We start from the raw sequence: 22,204 nt of genomic DNA on the forward strand, positions 1-22,204 counted from the left end.
CTACGTCATCCAGGAAGAAGCATACTGCATTACCCATGCCTTAAATTTCATAACACTCCTGTTGCTGCGTCACTCTGCTATGCGCAGCTCGCTACGATGCCCGAAACGCCGACACCTGTCGCGTTTCATGCACCGACGCGGACACCACCGTCTCCCGGCCAGTTCGTGCAACAGTGTCCCCACGCGCAGAAGCCATGGTGCACACCAGACAACCGGCCGATTTGTTACTCCTGCGGAACTGCTGGCCACGTACGTGGCGCGTTTCTGCCGGCGCCGGATGCCACCTACTGCTCGCTTCTTGCAACCAACTTCCCCACTAAGAGAATTCTTACGCCGTGCTTCGCCAAATCCGCTTTTCGATTATTCTATGAGCCAGTCGGACGAATCGGCTATCGCCAGTCGTCGATCACCTTCCCGTCGCCGCCACTACATTTCGCCCATGAGGCGTCGGCCTACCACTCGGCCCCTGGAAAGCTAGACACCACAGTTGGGGAGGCGAGAACTACGTGTCCTGCGAGATCAATTATCTTCTCGTCTCCGTTCTCGTCTTCCATTCCATCATCCTAATGATGTCAATAAATCTTTGCCTGTCTGTAGGATGCCTCCTCGATGTCGAACTGTCTCCTTCATTCACAATTTCTTATAATGTCTTAAAATAAAGAGATACAATATCTGTCAGCAATAACAGGTCGTTCAGCGTCGATATGGCGTAGTTTCCTTCCGAAATTTCTTATGTGCACACATCATAAGGTCCCAACAAAGACACCAATGACAACACATGTAGTGGAAATTACTTGAACTTAATAATTGAATTAAAGAAATGATAAATTAATGGCAGTGAAAGTGGATGAAAAAACAACTTGCCGCTGGTGGGGAGCAATCCCACGTCGTCGCATTACACGAGTGATGTTCTAACCAAATTGAGCGGCGCCGTTTCCCCATCCACTTCTTAGGCATTTATGTGTTACAACTAACCTTGGGAATGTTAGCCAGCACCATCACTCACAAGCCAAAAGATCACGTAATAGTGACGCCTGCGGCAGAATGCTCCACATCCACCGCAAACTTTTGTGAGCAATAAAAATTGGTCCCCTCGGTTAAACCCCCTTTCTTCTCTTTATGTACACACAGCTACTTAGTGATATAATTGCCTGTATGTCTAACATGGCCTTTTTACAGCATGTGTAACGAAGTTCACTGCGGGTTTTATTGCTTGCATCGTAACATTAATTTAGACGACCTTCCGTAAGAGTGCTTGCTTATTGCACATTATTAAGACCTAAATATCAGTGCGCAAGTGCTGTTGAGAGACCTCCGCCAAAGTGACCGTAACAAAACGCTAGATCTCATGCTAAACGGGTCACGGCCATGCCATCATTTCTTTAGTACTTGGCATTTTTTATGCGTTAGTGAGCTAAGATAGCGCCTAAATCTTCCCAGGGTTTTCACCACGACGCAAATATAAGCTCGTCTTGCCTCTGTTATATAAGCATTTTAATCCGCTACCTCTCACCGCCGCCCTCCACCCCCTCTTCATTCAAATCGCACCAACCGTGTTGAAGCTGCACAATTTGCTCAGAACACTGTGACCATTCTGCCATTTTTCATCGAAGCACTGCAGAACACCAAAGCCTTTGATTCCACGTTGCGTTACATTCCAGTATGGTCAATTTCAAAGCAGCTGTCGAACATCTATTCAATTAATACTGTAATAACCCACTTTTCATGTAAAACTACGTTACTTTGGCCATTGAAAAGTTTGTGAAGGTAATATACCCGCGCTTGCCAAAATTAAGCAATTTTTACTAACTATCGCTATCAAGCATTCGCTAAATTGTTTTTTTTCCCCTTCAAGCTGATTATAATCGGTTCAGCGGATTTATATCGAGGGTGTCAGAGGTCTTTCTTCAGGGCTTTTAAATTTATAAATCATTTGACCTTTCCTTCAATAAAATCAGTGGCGAGCCTGCGCTCATCCTAGTCTGTCGTCTTACTGTCTTTGAATGCGCAGTTTTCAAAAATTCAATTTGCTCAGCTGCTATACTTTTTATGATATTATGCGGCTTTCTACAACCACACTGCCAAAAAAAAAGGACAAACTTACGGAGAAGTTCTAGTTTGGGCCCATGCTCCCATTTCAGTCGATTGATCAATTCTCAGCCAATCAATCGATTAATCGTTTATTTATTTTCATTCGTAAGAGTTCAGCGTGACAAAAAAGCTGCCGGGGATGCTGAACTCTTACGAATCAGATTGATTGATAAATGATGCTGCTGCTGTGTAAAAGGGCAGCCACCTCGTCAAGCTACTAACTCAGTAGTTTCTTGTGGCTGCTCCTTCCTTTTGTATTTGTTCAAGGACAACAAAATTCAATTCAATTAAAGAAAAGAATCAAAAACGCGTTATATTTTTATAGATAGGGCATCACCCACCATAACTGGACCAACATGCCAGCTATAGGCGATCCGCCAGGCGTACATCTCCAACGTATCACTAATGTTCTCGTGTGTCTGCTTCAAGTGCAGAGTCAGTCCGTTGGTCTTCTTCCATTTCTTTTTTTAATTTCCAGGCTTCATGTTGCAGCAGCTGCGGCGAAGAATGGAACTAAACGTGTGGCGCCCAGCAACAGTCTTTTATTAACGTGCCCGACGGCAATGTCAACGGCGGCAACAGTCGACTCGCGAAGGGGCCGTCACAGTTCCCAGCAGTCCAGGTCGCGAGGCGGAATGGGACGCGCGCAACGCGTCAGAGCCTCGCCAAGCGTTCCTGGCGAACCACCATTCCCGAGTGAAGTTCGCTGACGGACCGGCAACCTACGGAACAGAAGTATAGTTACGAAACAGAACTATAGTGAAGCACCACGGCGTGGGAAGATCACTGTAGCGCTACGAAATTGGGACCGACAGAAAGCCAGTGCACTGATGTTTCACTTGAACATGACATTAATCCAGGACACGGGTTTGAGGGAAGGGTCTTGCGAAACCAATAGTGGGCGTGGAGGGAGAAACGGGAGTTCGCTGAGGAATGAGGAAGAATGTACTACACTCCATCTCGCAAGTCGTATGCAGCGCTGTGGAAGCTGCAAGGACTCCTCAGCCAATGGGAAGGCCGGATGGCCCTCGAGATGTGTTCACCCCCGTCGCGTCGTCTGCTCACCGCCTTCAGTATTTATTGGTAAGAAACGGGCATGCGCAAGAATCCTAACGTGTCGCGTCACGCTTTGACGCGCCGTGCATCAAGGAAAAATGAAACCCTTCAAATCCCGCCAATAATCGGACAGTTAATTACTATGCCCAAAACTATATTCCACGGTGCCAGGATATTCCAGTAAAACTTCATTTGGGCCTAGTTGATACATAATTCTGAACTTACAGCGCAAACACCTAAGACGAACCACAAAAAGGAAGACACGACACACACATGCACATACACGCAGCGCCAACGCTGTAAGTTTAAGGCCATGATATTGCCCGTGTACGCCTCTTATCTTAATTCGGCAGGGCTGCAAACGAATTGTGAGATTTGCGTGCTACATGCTCTCAACACCTTGTTTAAATTAAATCATGTGGTTTTAGGGGCCAAAACCGCGACCTGATTATGAGGCACGCCGTCGTGAGGAACTCCGGTAATTTGAACACCCTGGTGTTCTTTAACGTGCACCTAAATCTAAGTACACGGGTGTTTTTGGCCCTATCGAAATGCAGCCGCCGTGGCCGGGATTTGATCCTGCGACCTCGTGCTTAGCATCCCAATACCATAGCCACTAAGCAACCACGGCGGGTGCACCTTATTTGAAAGTCAATAAAGAAAAACGTCTATAGCTGTCCAATTCAGTGACTCTACTTTTATACACCACATATATCACTTTGCTGAAAACATATATGGAAGTGGCCCATATTCTCGTTAATCTGTTCTCATAAAAATAATAATAATAATATTTGGGGTTTTACGTGCCAAAACCACTTTCTGATTATGAGGCACGCCGTAGTGGAGGACTCCGGAAATTTTGACCACCTGGGGTTCTCAACGTGCACCTAAATCTAAGCACACCGGTGTTTTCGCATTTCGCCCCCATCGAAATGCGGCCGCCGTGGCCGGGATTCGATCCCGCGACCTCGTGCTCAGCAGTCCAACACCATAGCCACTGAGCAACCACGGCGGGTCTCATAAAAATGTAGTCCTTAGATATCGTTTACTTGCGTCGTCAAACTCCCCCTGGGAGGAGGGGGTTGTTTTTGTTCTTGTTGGGGTAGTGTTAGGATAGTGGCCTCTTTCTTTTTTTCTCGGCACTTACTATAAAATGGTGGTGGTCATGTTCAGGAACCACCGACTTGAATTACCTTTCGAATGAGCGAACATTGTCTTGAGGTCCCTGGAAGGTTTGCTGGAGTGCACTTTTATTACACATACTGTATGTAGTACTTTTATCAGCCTATTACTGCACTCACAAACATCTAGAAGAAGGTCGGTAATGGCGGAATTAGTAACTTAATTTAGCGCAGACGATGATAAATTGTGACCCCAGTATTCGACCATGGTTTTTCTGCGATAGGAGATGACGAAGCATTTCGTTTGGACGTCGCAGTGTTGATGAAGAACGCCCTAATTCAGGGATGCGGAGTAACATTCTGCCATCTGGGGTCCAATAACATCGAATTAAATTGAGTACGATATCGTTTCTGCGATAGTTCTCTAATCAGAAACACCGCTGTTAGGACTCGTTATCAAACGCGCGACGTTGGGTCCGGAAGTTGAATGCGACAGGCAATGTGGCCACGCGTTATGCAAACGACAGTTATGGTTAAAGAAGATGAGAGATAAAGAAAACGATCGAGGCAGTCATCGCATTTTTAATGCTGCGACATGATTAAGCGCAAGACAAAAACGCAGAGGACAACACTAAGGAGACAGGGCAGAACAGAGATGATTTATATCCGTACAGCAAGCAACAAAACGCTCATGTAACATTCTAATAACAACTCCTATGCGAGACAGAAGCACAGATAGCGTTCGCTGCATTTAACTTACGTGAACCGCACGAAATGAACGCGTCTCATCATCCACGACAACGACTGCAGTGAGCGTACGCGCCTGTGGTCGCCGAGTTATTGTGGCGACACACTTGGTTGCTTTAGGCAAAAGCGTTTGATACAAACACATTTTAATTGCGTATTTTAAGTTTGTTGGTCGCACATGGCGAAAGCGCTTGATGGCGCTTCTTTTTATAGCTGTCAAGTCGCGTCAGGCAACGTTATTCAAGGTCCGAAGTCAAGCTTTCTCGTGAGTCTTCGCATAGAGCGTATTTCCTGCTTTCTTCGTCTTTAGTGATTCACGCATAATAGCGATTGGTGATTACTGCATAATATTCATTACAAATTCAGCAAATATGAGATAAATTCGTGTCTAAAAGTAGGAACTTGCTTCCTTAGTCCTCGCAATTTATAGTTAATTAATAAACAACAAATTCTACTACATATCGAAACGATGGCCGCACTGTTTCAAGCTTTATTGTAGCGATTGTATCTTTTATAATGCTTGATATGCCAGCCGTTCGGAACATTACACTACCATTGTTAGTTATAGCATTACTTTAACCTACGACGTTACTCGATGTGAATGACTGCCGCCACTGTCATCTGTTCTAATAGAACACGCTTGGCACGCCACAAAAACGAACACCCGCACAACGTGACGGCGCCAGGCAACTTACCCATTAGAGCCATGGCGCGATCAGTCTCCGACCGAAGGATCTCCAGTACTTTGGTTACTCCTTCTTGGCCCTGTTCGTGAGGATTGACCCGACGTCAAGAACAGTGAACTGAGTAGTGTTCCGCCTCTCGTTTTCTTTCTTTTTTTATCATCAACGCAACAAGAGAGTAACTGCGCTTAGTTCGGCGTCGTTACGCAACAGACTAATGATGATTGCACAAGCCATGCGCCGGCTCTATGTTATGCTTGATATGCACGCTCTTTGTCAAAACTGTAACGGCTACTTTGCTTGCAGCGAACTGCCTGACGACAGGCTGTTTAAGGGGGTCGCCGTGGTATACCACAGGTGACAGCGCTCTGGGTAATGAAAATAACACTGACACTACCCGTATCTGGAGCGTCATGAATGCCGCGGCGAAGCGTAAGACCAGCCGAGCAAAGGAAGAACCCTTGTATACTTTTGACAAAGGCTGTACAAGTTTGCTACCCTTCGTCATGTATTTATTTGTGAAACCCTCGCCGGTTTTCCTGACCGTTGCTTCTTGGCGCTGCTGATGTATTGAGAGAAAATCGAATTACGTGCCCTACGGTGGGATAGAATCTCGGACCCCCGGCACCCAACATAAAGATGACGTGTAACCATCAGGTCATCGTGGCACGCATACTTCTTATGTTAAACTTCCTTAGATTGAAACATTAAACGTGCTAAACAACAGAAACCTGAAAATTATGTATTTTTTTGGCGCGGTTGTGCACTACCTCCGGGATCGGCTCCCGCTAGAGGCCGCGTTTCTACCAGAAAGCTCTTGCCTTTGTGCAGAGCGCTCGCCGCCAGCGTTTCCCGGTGAACACTACGGTTACATAAGCTTGCATTTTCCGCGAAGCGTGAGAAGCAGTCAGGGATCTCTGAGTACATGCTATCACGTTCCATTCTTAAAGGCGAAGCTTAAGCTTCCTCCAACTTTCTCTTTTTTTTTCTTGAACTGCGCGCTGCGCTCTGTTTTCGATGAATCCCGTCGGGCTTTCCTCGCGGCTTCCCTTGTGACCGCCTTTTAAGTGTTGACGTTACGCATAGGCGGATATGATCATAAGTGCTTACATTGTAGGCGAGCCCGAAAATGGCCGGCCTTCCGACGAACACGGCGCGTGCGCCCAGTGCAAGCGCCTTGACCACGTCGGTGCCCAGACGCACTCCGCCGTCCAGGTAGACGTCGCACCGATGACCCACGGCTCGGACAATGTCGGACAGCACCTCGATCTGAAGAGTTACAGGGGAACGCGCAACCGAAGGCAGGTCGTTTTTTTTTAAAAGTGCCTGCTGGGATTTATCGCTCACAGCCAACGCCGCTGACGCCGACACAGACGACACCGGCTTTTCTGCGACACGAGCTCCTTAACGCTGTCGCGTTAAAAGGCGAATAATCGTTGTACAAGAAACGGTACATTTTGACGCCACGCCCATTCGTCTACAACCCACCTCATTGCGACAAGGCAGTCTTTCTAAGAATTCGTCTACGTTGCCCGTAACTGAACGCAAGAAGCATATATTCACGCGGTTTCGCTGTGTGCCGAAAAGTGCCTGCCTAATCCAGTGAGCAGTAACGCTGCATGTGGCTTAGATTAGACGTAATTCTTCGTCGACGGGGGTAATGTGGAACGGTCAGACTATCTCCTTACGGCACGAATTTGCCATTCCATTGTTAGGTCACGTGTGCTACGCTAGCGTCGTGCCAGTACGCATGTGGCTTTTGTTTTATTTCTTTTACTTTTGTTTGTTTTATTTTACATTTTATATGCCATATCTTATTTTGAATTATCCAGTTCTTCGGCAATCTCCTGAAGTAGTTTTATGCCACGGCTTTGAAAGGTTGAAAGACCTGTGTTTACGTCCACAGTCTTCTCCGTGAACTGATGGCAACAGAGAGAGGCGAGTTTAAAGTCAGAACAATTGAATGACTGTGTTTGCTGAGTAACGGATAAATTCGCGGGAACAACATTACAGTTTTGCGCAATGCCAAAGCTGCAGGCTTTTTAAAAATTTTTTGCGATGGTGTTTTTTGGACCTGTGTAATTCTTTTTCTCATTATGAATTGCCAAAAATCTACCATATAATAATAATAATAATAATAATAATAACAAAGTGAAGTTGTTAATATATTTTATTATTTATTAAGTGTATAGACAAGAACGGCACCGAGAGCGGTGCTGCTGCGCCGGCGTTGAGAGCGCCGCATGCGGAGCAAAATTCTATTAGCCGGTGGTACCCCTCTCCCATCTCTCGTTCGCGCCGCCTTGATTGCCTCCTGCACTGCTCGTGTTTGGGCACGTTTCGCGCCGCGCGCGGTGTGTGCGCGTGGACATTTCCTTCGAAGGGCGGTGTACAGTCTCTCTCACATTTAGGGGAAAACTCGAAGCGCAGCAGCTCGCGCAGATGCTCGAGGGGCGGGATCTTGAACGGCGTCGTCTGCTACGGCGGCGCACGCTGGCCGCATTGTCGAGAAACGTTCTACTGTCAGGTGCAGGGCGCTGATCACATCGTTACTGCGTGAAAGGAGCCGGTATTCTTTGCTAGGCGTTGCGCGACGCCCACTGATACGCCTCGAATGTAAGTTCATCGCTGCATGGCAGTCATATACGACGTACTGATTCCATACATTCTTGACGGCCCGTTTCTGGAAGGCGACTATATATTCTAACGCGATAGGACGCCGATACACACTGCTCGTGCTGTGCAAGAACTGCTAGAAGAGCGCGCAGTCACTCTCTTGGAGCGGCCGCCTCAATCCCCGGGCGCCAACATCATTTAAAATGTCTGGGGCTCGTTGAAAGTATCGCTGGCGCAACATCCCCTCTATCAGTCGCCCGAGGATAGGCTTCGATCCACCATCGTCAGTGACTGAGACGTGCAGCGAATGAACACATCCCTGATCAAGTCATTCTACACTTTTTTGCCTTCCAGGATGAGCGCTGTCATCGCTGCCGCTGGGGACATGACGAGATACTAACTGAAGTTCCGAGCGTGACGTGTCCAATTCCCCACCGGCGGGCAGGGTCTGTCTGGTGTAGCGAATGATTATCGAGAAAAATCACTTCCAGCTCATTGTCTGAACCTAAAACGTTCATTTAATCGTGTCCGTTTGTTTCACCGTGTTCGACTCCCATTGTTGAGTGCTTTGTTTTCCTTTCGAGTCAAACAAAGACTGAGCACGTTGCGCGCACATCTTGGTGCGTTTTGTCGCTGCTCATTACGGTAGCACACACAGTGAAGAAATATACGTGCACACGCTCAGTACTCCGGCCCTTCGAAAGAACAAATGAACCATGTTGTCAAAAGAAGTTTGTGGAACTCCATTAGCGCCAATGAAGGATCAGAGTGTGGCGACGCACAACGTTTAGTAAAGAATATCAGCTCAGTTCCCGCAGTACCGATGAAATCGGTGCACTGCCCCTGACAGTACCACGCTTCCCGAAAATGCGGCCAGCGCGCGCCGCCGTAGCAGACGACGCAGATCACGACACCGCCCCTCAAGCGTGTGCGCCTGCTCGAGCTGCTGCCGCCGCACGACTCCATTGCTTGCCGCATCGCGATGCAATACGTTCCGAGTTTTCCCCTTAGTGTGAAACAAACTGCACACGCTATATTTGCCTTTAAGAAGATCGGTACGCTTGACGATTATTTTTATGGCTGCAATGCGGCGAAAGGGCAGCGTCTGCTTAACCATGTAAGGGACGCTGAGCAGGTAATTGGAAACGACATCGTATGTGCCGCCGGAAAAATCGTCAGCACATACGATGCGGCACATACATACGGCACCTACGAGCTAAAGTCATTTTTGCAGTTTCTCACATTATGTTTGCTACAAATCCGTGTTGTCTCTGATGGCGACAACGGACTTCTATCGACACTGTGCGGAAATAAACAAGATATATCGCTGCATAGCACAAGTACGACATGCGCACACAACTTTAACTAGTACGTCCCCTACAATATGGAATAGAGGCAGCAATGTAGACAGCTTGGTCATTTTTTAACAGTACTCAAGAGACGGAAGTTGAAAGTATTATTAATCATTCCTGATTCAGCAATGCCGGCGCGACCAAGACGCGGGTGTGTATCGTCCAGTAACCCGATCGATCGGTGCGATGGTGAAGCGGGAATGAACTCCGGTCATGTTCAATGCATCATGCACATATTCAATTTCTCGGCACGCGTGAACTTCGGCCACTGCTAGCGCATACAACAGACGTGGTTTCCATTCTTAGACAGCGCACACACAAACGAAACACGAGAAAGAAGACAGGACAAGCACTCGTTGAACTTAAAGTTTTTGTATGAATAAAAGGATTATGTACCGAGTAATTATTAATTTCACGTGGGTTAGATATAGAAACCGTCATACACTCAGGAGTGATCAATAAACGATCTCGCTTCGTTTGCCAGATGTTTACTTCGCTCGGCGCACCGCAGTAATCCATGTCTGTCGTCTGCTTCTTTCGTACCATTTTCTTGTGAATCGGTATAATTTCACTGGTGGCATCAACCTTTTCATGTTTACATTGCTGTCGTGACAGTTAACAACACAATAATAATTTCCGGTCATCCGAAGAGGCGCCGTCGCAAACAAGAGACGTTTCGCGCGCAGCGCGAACTGAACGCGGGCGCGACCGCGAAGGGAAGCGGCGACGGAAACCTACACCTTCTCGCGTGCAGCGCGCGCTCAGCCTGGCCTCCTCTGGCTCAGCGCGAGCGAAGGGAACCGGCGGAAGTATAATATTCTAGTACACTATAGGCGGAAGCAAACCCCCGGGGGATTGGAAACCGTGCCGCCAGGGGAGAAACGAGCGCTGGCGTCTCGGGCGAAACTTGGCGTGCGCTCGTCTATACACTACGCAATGAAGGTATGAACCAGAAATATAACACATATGAAATAAGTCACCGAATTAGTCACGTCGCGCATACTCACTTCAATTAAATTTCGCGGTTTCACTCGCCTACGGTATCGGTTTCTGTTAAACTGTACTTTGATTATGACAAGTAGCGTTGAAAGTAATCTTGCAAGGCACTTTCAGCACGTTTTTGTGCCCGGCCGATGGCGTGGTTAAGAGAGAGAGAGAGAGAGGGAAATATTGCACTTAATGTGTACATTTATTTTTTACATCTCGTATGTAAGCTACTAGCAATGTCGCGCGTCTGAGCGCCGTGACTCACGGTCGCTGGAACCCCGTCAAGCTGCCGGCCTCCGTGATTGGACACCAGGATCGCCGAGGCTCCGTGATCCGCGGCTTGAACGGCCGCCTCCGCTTCGGATAGCGACGAATGGCAAAATATGAAGTGCAATGCAATAATAGTAACTTATTACTCGACGAAAATGCAGGATACAATGCACAGGTCTGTCGAGGCCGCATTGAGCTTCACTGACCGAGCCTGGCAGGTATAGTTTGCGATCGAGCAAGATGTGTGAAGAGGAAATTCAACAAACTCGTTTCAAGCTTCTGGAGTATAAGTTACCAGAAGTGTGATTTTGTACTTGTGAAAGTAAAATAAAAATGAAAAAGAAGCTCGATGCTCTGGGCATTAAATCAGACTTTTTTTTTCCTCTACATTGTGTTTATTGTATAACATGCGAGATGCGTTCGTCGCCGAATTCCGCCGCGCGTCTTTTATCGAGACCCACCATTCCGGTGGCTCTCGATAAAATCTCCGCTGCGGGGTCTCACCGACTCCCGCAGCATTGCGCGGGATATGTGTGATCTTATAGCGAATGGTCGGAGGTTCGCGTCTCTATTCCGCGAAGTGAACGAAGCACTTGTGATCTATGCCGGGTGCAAAGAAGTGTAGCGTTGAACTTTGTGCCAACGAAACATTCCGCACTCCGTCCGCATGAATCTGCATCGCGCAATATGTTGCACATGCTGGGTATCTGCACGGTACAATCTGTCGCAAGTATTTTGAACTTTCACTCCCTGGAGAGATGGCCGTTCTGCACGCCGACTTAATTCACCAATCAGATGCCGGTATAAGTGATATTCCCGAAAGTGATCGACAGAGAATGTCGCTATTTGATTGACAGATCTACGGATCCATAGCTTCTGCACTGAAATTTGTGGCTAAGATCTTACCATGGAGCGGTTTCCTCGACCACTGAAAACTCTCTTCGCTACTTGTGACACTTGTTGGCGCCTGCGAAATCACTTGCCTTCTTTGCTGGTGCATTAGGAATTAACTATACAAATTATCTTGCGAGTTCAGCTGTGTGTGAGTTTACTGTCGTTATCGTTTGCACATAGTGTAAGTACATGTTTTCTAAACAAAAGGAATTATGTCCATGTGATTCGACAAGGATGTCCATTACTGTGTCAATCTATTTCATCATTTGCCTCGATCCTCTAGCGTGACACATCGTCAATGTCGAGACATATACGCAGTTTGACGCCTCCTGGTTTGGGTCTCATAAGTTGTGGCGTCGCGCGCAGATGACATTTCCCTTTTTCTGCGTGATCGGCACCTCGCTTCTCTGAGGCTGGTTGATGAGTAATCCACCCTTTCCGAAACTCGAATGAACGCGGACAAGAGTCAAGCGTTGCAATCGCTGCGGGGCTCCAAACTTGAACGTTCCAGCAGGTGTCCATTGGGTAGACGGAGTGAAGGCTCTCGGCGTCACCTGTCTACATTGACGCAATGGTGTAAGGGTATGAGTTAAAGGCTGTAAAAAAGGTGTGAGAAAGGGGTGTAAGAGTGTGAATTGTAGACCTATTTACACCCTTATTCGATTTTAAGGGGGTAAATTATTTTAAAGCGTATAGTACGAGGTCGTGAATGCCCGGCACTAAATTTCTCGTGCGTTACTTTCTTCGTACTCTTCTTGGCAGCTGCTGTCTAGTGTTCCATGTCCCCAGAGGGCCCCATTCATTACCACTGTCGGCATTTCGCGAAACAGTTGCGACATCTTGTCGCCAAGCGCAGATGACGCGTCCAGGAATAGACGCGCCTAACCATCACATTTTTGGACACACCAATGGCGTCCTGCTCGCTACGATCCCGTGGGAGCACTATAAAGGCGTCTTTTTTGCCTGGCCGTCCCCGTGGCTCCATTCAGAGCTTCGGTTGGGATTGGACAAACGGGAAACCGGAGAGTGTATGCAAATAAGCCTTCGATTTAAAATATCCGCCCAAACCAATAATTTTTTTTTTCTAATGCTCTCTTACCTGTGAGGACCCCCTTGACGACGATGGGTAAGATGGATACGCCCTTGAGCCAAGCCAAGTCATCCCATGTCAGACCCGGATCCAGGAACGCCTGGGCGAGTGACTTGCCACCTTGTTTGGCATCATCGTCGTCAAAATTGGCTGCCCTTCTCGCCAACAACAGCAACAAAAAAAAAGCGGTTTATGTTCAAACTAGTCAACGCCCTAGTTTACACGCAATGTTAAATACTTGACAATCATTGCGGAGTCAAAAACGCTGGGGCGGTGTGCACAGAACAAACTACGTAAATGATTTTTCGTCAGTGTTGCTTTACTACTGAGAACCCCCGTTTTTTTCTCTTTCTTTTTTTTTGTGCCCCACATTTACGTGCCTCTCACTCGTCTATAATTTTGTACTAGTGGGCAGACGCTTCACTCAAGCTGTTACAACACTACAATAACCACTAAAAAATATTAATTTCGTTGGTCTCAAGGCGACCGCTGCAAATTAGCAGCGCTCGCTCATTATAATATTGGAATACCATCAATATTTGATAGCAACATTCCACAACTATCATTTTTTTGTTTTATCCCGAAAACCACCAGTAGTGACATTGCAAGTTAACTGGAGGATCTGAGAACGGGGCAGACGCGTCGGAGATCAATGATTCGCTTACAATAAAAGTGATATCCATCGAAAAGGAAAAGTATAGACCAAACAACTCTGGTGTCAATCAATCCCATATGACCAGACGGGTAATTTAGCGGAGATATCCTGTTACAAAAGCTTGTGTGATCTTATTGGTTGCGGGAGTTATGGGGCACATAGTTTGTTTTGTTTTTTCATCAGGGTAGAATAGTTATTTGCATGTCACTGGCGGTGTTCGACACGACTATTCCCAGTGGAAGTATTCTCACTTCCCCGGTACGCTAAAATCAAACATGGCACGACAATATCCACGCACAAAAAACATCTAACTTGAACTTAAGCGCAACCACGTGTTGGTTACCAGTGTATATATATTCAGGTTTGCTTGACGTTGACGTGGGTCTTGTGCGTATACCCTTTTAGAGTTTAGCGCCGGTAAGTTATCTGTCACAATGCTTGTAGTGAAATAGCTCAGATTTGGTGCTTAGCTGTTTTTTTTTTTCGCGTTATAAATGCTGACGTTACCATCGTTAAATGCTAACGCTAAATGATCGTTATTATCCTTGTAGTTCCTTGTCCTTTGTCCAAGAGTGAGCGCATGCAGACTTCAACGTGAGCACCTATACCAACTGGCTCAGCTTTCCATCTTAATGCGAAATTAGCAATCTGGTGCGACGGAACGCCGTACCTGAGCTTGTTCGAGTACTGTTTGAGGTACTCCCCGAAAGTTCCAGACTTGGTTCCGCCCACGGGTGCGTCTAACGTGCAGCACAGGGCTTTATAGCCCGCCTGCTGTGCCCGGGCCACCAGCCGTTCTGTAGCCGTCCGGTCCGGGTGAATGAACACCTGTCAGGAAAGCACGCTCTAGCAAACGAAGCAGCCTGCAGAACATCCTTGCAACAATGCGAGGGATTAGTATTCAGAGCACACAAAGACACAGGCGGCTTGTTTTTTCCTATTTCGCTTTATCAATGATGATGCCGGTGAACCGACATCATAGCGGGTAACAAGACGACATGAACAACAATATTTGATGTAGCCGCACTCTTTGTCTCTTTGTCATAGCATTTTCTACAAAGGTTGAAGGAAATGCAGCGAGGTGCACCAGACTGGTTTACAGTACAGGCTATCTTGCATGTGGATAAGGTGGTCCAAACTGTGAATAAGAAAGACAAGAAGCGAGGAATTACCCAATTCGCAAGAAATTGAGCAGGCGTAATGCGTCCGTAGTCGGAAACACGCGTCCTTTCCCCTTACCCCCCCCCCCCCCCTGTTCAATACACATATGCATATCTTGCGTACAAGATAACACTTTCTGCTGCGTCGTTTCCAATGAGCTTGTGTTAATGCCTCAGAGCTACACATCTCCACCCCCACCTTTTCTTTTTTTTTTACATGTAATAGATGCTTTGCACTAGAGTGATATTATTCTACAGCGAAAGTTTTCTATATACAGTTATTTTTTACGTTCAGCATCGTACAGTGTAAATGTAAATACACTGTACAGCTTCATGTAAATACTAAAACAATATGTGCACACAATCCGACTATCTGACCTGGGTCTCACCTGTAACCAAAGCAGGGCTCCAGGCGCGGCACTTCTGACGTCCTCCAGAGAAGTGGTGCTGAACATGCTGAGAATCATCACCGTGCCAGCAGCTTCCGCCGCTGCACAAGCCGTAAAAGCAACTACCGCACAATTGCGCAAGCTTTTAACACAATGAACATCGTATGGACAGCGCAAAGCACCTCTTTATCTGAGCTGTATCATTGTGCCTTTCTTCTGTTGCATTCGTTATTTGCTAAAAGTCCGCGTTAAAACCGCGCTGCACGAAGGTGATTGTCCTTACGCTCGATCTGCTGACATGTGGAGTCGCTTCGACACCTGCAGGGGGTACTCTAAGCCACGGATTCAGAAATGCATCTTAACTTGAAGCCTATGCTTGACTTGATATATATGACGCCTGATGACGACTTGATATAAATGACGCCTGATGTGAACGCTCCGAATACGCTCATTGCGTTTCCGTTGGTGCATTCATGACAGGCGTCATTTAAATCAAGTCAAGCGTGGGGTTCAAGTTACGATGCATTTGTGAATACAGGGGTAAGAGTCTACCTAGTTGGCTGTCAACTTCGGCTGCCTCTGATTGGCTGGAGCTGTACCAACGAGGAGGTTGGCTGAGGGCAACTGTCTCCTTCCCATTGCTATTCCTGCCCAGCCAATCAGAACTTCAGCGGCAGCCGAACTGGACAGTCCACTATAGGTGGACTTTTACAGGATATCCCCCCGGGCCAGAGGAACGCTGCGCACACGCTGGAAGTGCACGGACCTCTGAGCTCTACGTTGTGCGTCAATCAACGATGTCGCCGAACGACGTACAGTACGCCACTTCCCCGCGTGCGAACAAGTGACACGATGTACCTTTGGCGGTGGCCTTCTCCCCGTCGGGGTGAGCCATCCTGTGGAAAGGCGCGGGCGATATGCCCACAGGCATGCTAATCTTTGCTCCAAGCACGGTCGCTTCCAGGCTGCGGACGGCCACGCCCCTCAGCAGTCTTGGTAGGAGGCGGAGCCTGCGAGGACGTACGGGCGCGTATTTGGCGCGTGTTTCGCCACTCGAATTCTCGTAATGTTCAGCAAGTTCTACATTCACCACTATAGGAGTTGTAGGAACGGCGACTGAGATGCTTAAATGCGCACAAATGTCGTTTAAACTATGTCTCGACAATCCGTAACGTCAACGGACGGAGCAAACCAGACGAAGTGCGGATAACCTGGCCCCCTGCGTGTTATACATGTTCCGAATGATTATGATAGAGAGAAAGACAGGACATTCAAAAATGATAAATAGACATCGCTGATGTTAACTTATCTAGACTGTTCAAGTCAAAATGCCGGAAAAGCTTAATTAGATAAGAAATGGTGTGTCGAAAATGACACTTTCATTATGCTTTTGAACGCAAACCATCAAGCGTCCGTGTGCATGCATGAATAATTTTGTCATTTTTCTTCTACATTTAATAATGGGCTCTATATTACCTGGTTTACCATCTCGTGCTTGCGGCTCGCCTCCGTCACGACGATTTTTATTGGGCGAACAGGGTTGATGTTCATGTTTATTCCTGTCACCATTGCACATATCCACGAACCGGATTGGCCACACAAAATGAGAAATATAATTATAGCTATCAGAAAAAGAAATTTAGGGAAGAAAAAGAACGCAGGTATCCGCGTTTCTCAGTTGGTGTAGTCCTTCTTTCTTTATTTTTTCAACGTTACAACTACTCTAGAGTGAAGATTTGTACTGTAGCATGGTGTGCGGTGCTACAACACAAATATTTGATGTACGCTATAGACCACGAGAAATAGCGCCACTTAATCAACGAGCACGCAAAACATACAATTACTTGTGCAAACTATCGCCAGAACTTCGTTAACTATCTAAGCGCGCGATACGGCATACTAACATTGTTATGCCTCGACAGCTGCACATGTGAGCGTCACGGGCAATCTTGCACACACTCATTTGTCAAAGTGGCGTTTCTCCACCTCGTATTTTTTATAGACCTGATATTTTGAGAACGCTCAACACACCTCAAGTTTTTATGTTGGATGCCTCCAAAGTGGGCGAAGTATACGTCCGCCTACGATGTTTCAAAGAAACGCGCGACCGATAGTGGGATCGAACTTTTGTCTTCCCGCACTGCAGCAGAATGCCGTAAACATCAGGTCATGATAGCAAGCACGCTTCCCTCGTACCTAATGGCGAATTCGGCAAATCGCCCCGGAGCGTATACCGGGGCGCCCAAACGCTCCGTTTCATCCAATCATTGTCGCCCCATGGGCGCACGTCAGGGCGCCCCCGGTGCGATTAGCCGAATTCGCCTCAAGTCTCTCCTTGAAACGTCTGGTGCTTGCGTCACGTGTCAGTTTCGCGTTAGACTGCACCGCCTTCGGGATCAGTGTATACGTTTCTTTTAGGCCAGACGATGATATACCGAAACCGTTTCGGCGCAGACCGCCTATAAACGCTATGCACTGCGTGAAAAATACACGCGCGAGCGAGCAAGATGCAGTGTGAGAGACCTCGTGAATGCGACCTTGTTCTCGGACACCGTCTGGTCCCGGTCCTCGCCCATGGTGAAGTAGACGCGAGGTACGGGATCCAGTCTGGCCAACGCCGCTCGCTCGACGTCCTCCACCGTCTTCGCGTCCTCGGGAACTCTCGTGGTGGGAGTCGCGCCGCTGTGCCCGCTCATGTTCTGGCAGGTCTCCCGCTACACAGCTGCTGCACACAACCAGACACTCGCTCAAAAGAGGTTACCCTAAAGAAGCGCCGTTGTTTAGAGAGCAAACGATGAATTGCGTATTCTTAATTTTCGATAACCTTGCGCACCATATATGTGATAACGAAGGTTCTTTTTTCTATTTTATATAAATCAACCTTTTTAGAAAAGACAGTTGATTCCGCCTAAACATGCGCCGCCATCATCGAAGGCACTAATGTCATTTGATAACATGCTGGTGTCGATAGCTTATATAGGCAAGTTGGAAAATCATCTTGACGAATAAAAGTGCGAAGCCACAATTCACAATAAATATAGCGTATGTGTGCGCGCCTCTTTTCTTCGTGCATACAGTCCGACGCATCTTGTTGTGCTAGAGCTCCCGACAAAAGTTCGCTTTGCCGGCATGCAGCTGAAGCTGGGCGCCGAACGAATTGGCCGGGCCCGACGGCGAATCGTATTCGGGTTACATCCGGTGGCGGCGCCGGTGAACCACTTCACCGGGATCGCCTGATGCGGGTGCCGCTCGTCCATTCGTCGGAATTCGCACAGCGACCCGCGGTGGGTCCTGATTGGAGGAGTTCGAACCGATGGCAACTGCAACGACTCCTGGGGTTATAAAAGCCCGAACCACGGCATTCCGAGGAACGACGACGACGACAGAAAGCAGAGGCGTGCTGCCATTTCTCACCGCATGCTTTTGTGCGAGCCCCCGGCCTCTAAGCCGCTCGTGTAACGCCCTTGTACATACTGCATATAAATGTTTCGTTTAATCACCGTCACCTTGGATGCTCCTTCGCAACAGTGGCGGCAGCTTTGAGACGTCTCCGTCACAACAATCTACGACGAACGCCTTTACAGCGCAATATTCTGTATAAAAAATTATTGATCATGTCCCAGCCAAATTCTTGCTATTCATATCTATTCTGAACGCCTAAACAACGAAGACCGCTACAACCAATCTTCTTGTAGAACGAAGCATGCCATGAACCTCGGTGCAACGAGGTTCGCTGCAGTCTGACATTCTGTTAATGTGTGCGAAAAAAAATAGCGCCTTGTTTCACTGTGGATTCGTAGCTAAGCATTTTTGTTCAACGTCCTTAGCGTGCTCTACTATGAGCTGTACACTGCGCAGCATTCATAAAGAAGTGACCTCTGTCTGTGTGTGTGTGTGTGTGTGTGTGTGTGTGTGTGTGTGTGTGTGTGTGTGTGTGTGTGTGTGTGCGTGCGTGCGTGTGTGCGTGTGTGTGTGTGTGTGTGTGTGTGTGTGTGTGTGTGTGTGTGTGTGTGTGTGTGTGTGTGTGTGTGTGTGTGTGTGTGTGTGTGTGTGTGCGCGCATTGCATTCTGAAGATGCTGCATGCTTCTTCTTCTCAGCAACCTTTTCTTGCAATGTGCTTCGCATTGCCCGGTATGTCTGGTATTTCTCTTGTGTTCATATCTCTCAATCCTCCCTCACTTTGTTTCCTGTAAAAATGTATCACGCAGTCCTCACAAGTGATAGTGTCTGTTTATCAGAGATAGAGCTAACCCGCCTCTGATAGCGTCCTCATATTTGAGCGACATCAGCGGACAGATTGCCCAGCTGTTCAGGCTCTCGGAGTATATATTCGAATCTCTGCGCCCCATACATGCTCTGGCAAAGGTTCATCTTTGTGGCCCGTTTTACTTTACTCGCCTTCTGTGAATCGCCTTTCCACGCTGCGATCATGAATAATTGACCTGCTATAACCGATAGACTGCCGACGCGAAATGCGTTTGTTAAGGTAATCCGATAAGAAACTCAATAAATATACTTGCCTGAAAACGTACTGTGGCTCGTCTGTCCGACTTTCAACCGTCACCTTGAATGTCTCCCAAAGGTCGTCGACGCTCTCTGAGTCGGCGTTTGTCATCGTACGTTCCGCGTCAGCTGTTTCAATCGTCGAGCGAGTACCACCCGCATGTGTCAGTTGCGCAACTTGAAATCACACCTGCAGCGACCAGCACACGTGCAGGATGAAGTGGCAAGGCGCGCGGTTCGAGTTCAACGAACCGCGGGTGCCTTTCGTGTGCCCCGAAAACACCGGCAGCAAGCACTTTACTATGCAGAGTTGACCAAACGGTGATGGCAGCTGCTATATCTAGCTGTTAATTAGGCGATATAGTATTACAGATTACAGCACTATGTCTCGTAATTGCTGTCCTTTCGTGAAGTCAAACCATGGATACCCGGCAGCTCGGTGAATACGGGGCGTTGTGCTGCTGAGCACAAGGTCGCGGGTTCGGTTCACTCGCGACGGCCACATTCTGATGGCGGTGGAATGCAAAAAAAAAAAACGCGTTTCCCCCACAGTTAACGAACCGGAGGTGGTCAAAATTAATCCGGAGCTATCTACGCTGGCCTTACTCATAGACTACTGTGCATTTTCGCAACGTTAAGCAACACTTTAATTATTTCTTTTAAATAAATTTTAGGTCCGATTTCTAAACCACGATGTTTTTTTTCCTTCTTTTTATTGTATGTTGGACTAGCCAAGTAAGAAACGGCGATATCCCATATATTGTACAATAGAGACCGCTTGCTAGTCGCAATAAATTGACTCTGATCTCGTAGCGATAACGCAATTATTCAGGCCGGGGCCACAACAAATGTCTTTTTTTTTTTTTAACGGACGAGAACATCTCAGTGGCGTGTTAGCGAATAAGTCAGCGATGGATACCGCGATTAGGAGGGCACTGAGGCAGCGTCAGAACACATTTTCAGTGAATTCACACAATTGCATGCAAAAAGTAAAGCCATTACGATATACAAAGCAGAGCTCGGTATGCGAGTGCAAATGCCAGTGCAAATCACCCGCAATACTACACGCTGAGTAGCCTAAACTGCTCAGTTCGAAAACCCCGTTTATGCACATCATGCGAGTTATACACCCAAGAACTGGTATCCACGTTCATCAAAATGTGCTGTATGTACAAAGAAACTCGAGCACAATCGCAAATTATAGTTCACCTCGGCGTGGCAATAGGAAACCACCTAGCACCACGCTTGCTTCATCCGTATGGTCTCTTCTTACACGAAAACACAAGTTGGCCACTTCGGTCCGCTGAGGTGGCAGCCAAATGCTTCGCCGAGTTGCGATGCGCTCGTCGCCAGGTTGCAGTGAGTCGACCGTACGGCTCGTCACAAAGGCGGCTGCAGTAGCTCACATATAGAAGGTCTGCGCACTCGTCAACTTTTCCAGCAACTTGAGCCGCGGCGACCAGTCGTTCGGGGCCCGCTACGAGCTCTTCCTCGTGGCTTCCTGGGCAACGTCAAGGGGCGAACAGGTCGCCGACCAATCGGCGCTCTCCCTGGTTGACACGGCCATGTCCAACCTGCATGCGTGGGAACACGGTCACGCTCGCATCACAAGCAAGATCGCTTTGATAACTTTCGCTCAATGCTGTACCTTGCGAGTGCGCAAACATCCGTTCTTGAACGAGCAGCCTGAAATGTGCGCGTACACTTCGTCGTCATCATTTATTTTCCCTTGAAGACCCCATTTTCCCTTATTTTCCCTGAAAAGCAATCTCTGTGATTCCTCGGAAGTTGCCCCATTCAAGCACAACGCCATGAACCGTCGAGAATGTATTTGACACGGTGACTTGGGCGTCGTAAATTTTTATTCTTACTCGCTCCTAATTCTCCTTAGGGCTAAAGTTTACTGCGTTGCCTTGACCTTGCTTGTTTGGTTGTATGTTTACATTGGATGTTTTTCTTTATTTTAACGTAGTGTTAGGATCGCGTGACAAGCAATCAAATAAATGTAAAGCGAGAATTGAAGCGTCTAAAGACAAGTTGCTTAACGGTGATATCGTCAGTATGTTAATTAACAATCCAAAAGGTTTTGGAAACTAATTAATCTTAAACACTCTTCTCAGTCCACTATACCAATCGTAAATAACGGCGTGCTACTCTCGCCATCTGAAGCTGCGACTGAATTAAACTCATTTTTCAGCTCTGTAATCACAAAGGAAAACCCATTACCACTTGAACTTACGTTTCTTTCAATTAATTCATCCATCAATGACCTTGTAATTACATCGAAGACAATAGAATCGGCCATCGATCGACTTTCGTATAACTCAGCGCCAGGTCCAGACGGCATCTGCCCAAGGATACTTAAAATGATTAAGCCTATAATATATCCCGTGTTAGCCATCCTTTTCCAGCAATCAATAGATACAGGAATTGTAACGGATGATTGGAAGATTGGTCGTATCACTCCCATTTACAAATCAGATGACCTATCAGTGCCCTCAAGCTATAGAACTATATCCTTGACTAGTATTCCAGGTAAATTACTGGAGCATATCTTATCTTCCATAGTTATGAAATATTTAACTAAAC

At 47.3% G+C, this 22,204-nt stretch overlaps 1 protein-coding gene across 1 annotated transcript; it reads right to left on the minus strand.

Annotated features, from left to right (window-relative positions):
- Positions 1-2,638: 2,638 nt before the first annotated feature.
- Positions 2,639-17,808, minus strand: LOC135918321 (2-Hydroxyacid oxidase 1-like). Its single transcript, XM_065451986.2, has 9 exons — positions 17,635-17,808; positions 15,970-16,121; positions 15,112-15,212; positions 14,233-14,390; positions 12,917-13,062; positions 10,919-11,010; positions 6,809-6,967; positions 5,711-5,780; positions 2,639-2,813 (listed from the first exon to the last, which is right to left on the minus strand). Exons 1-9 carry the CDS (start codon positions 17,805-17,807, stop codon positions 2,746-2,748), a joined length of 1,119 nt encoding a protein of 372 aa, XP_065308058.2. The 5' UTR covers position 17,808; the 3' UTR covers positions 2,639-2,745.
- Between the last annotated feature and the right edge of the window lie 4,396 nt (positions 17,809-22,204).

The sequence above is a fragment of the Dermacentor albipictus genome, chromosome 8 (assembly GCF_038994185.2).
Source record: "Dermacentor albipictus isolate Rhodes 1998 colony chromosome 8, USDA_Dalb.pri_finalv2, whole genome shotgun sequence".
NCBI classification, from domain to species: Eukaryota; Metazoa; Arthropoda; class Arachnida; order Ixodida; family Ixodidae; genus Dermacentor; species Dermacentor albipictus.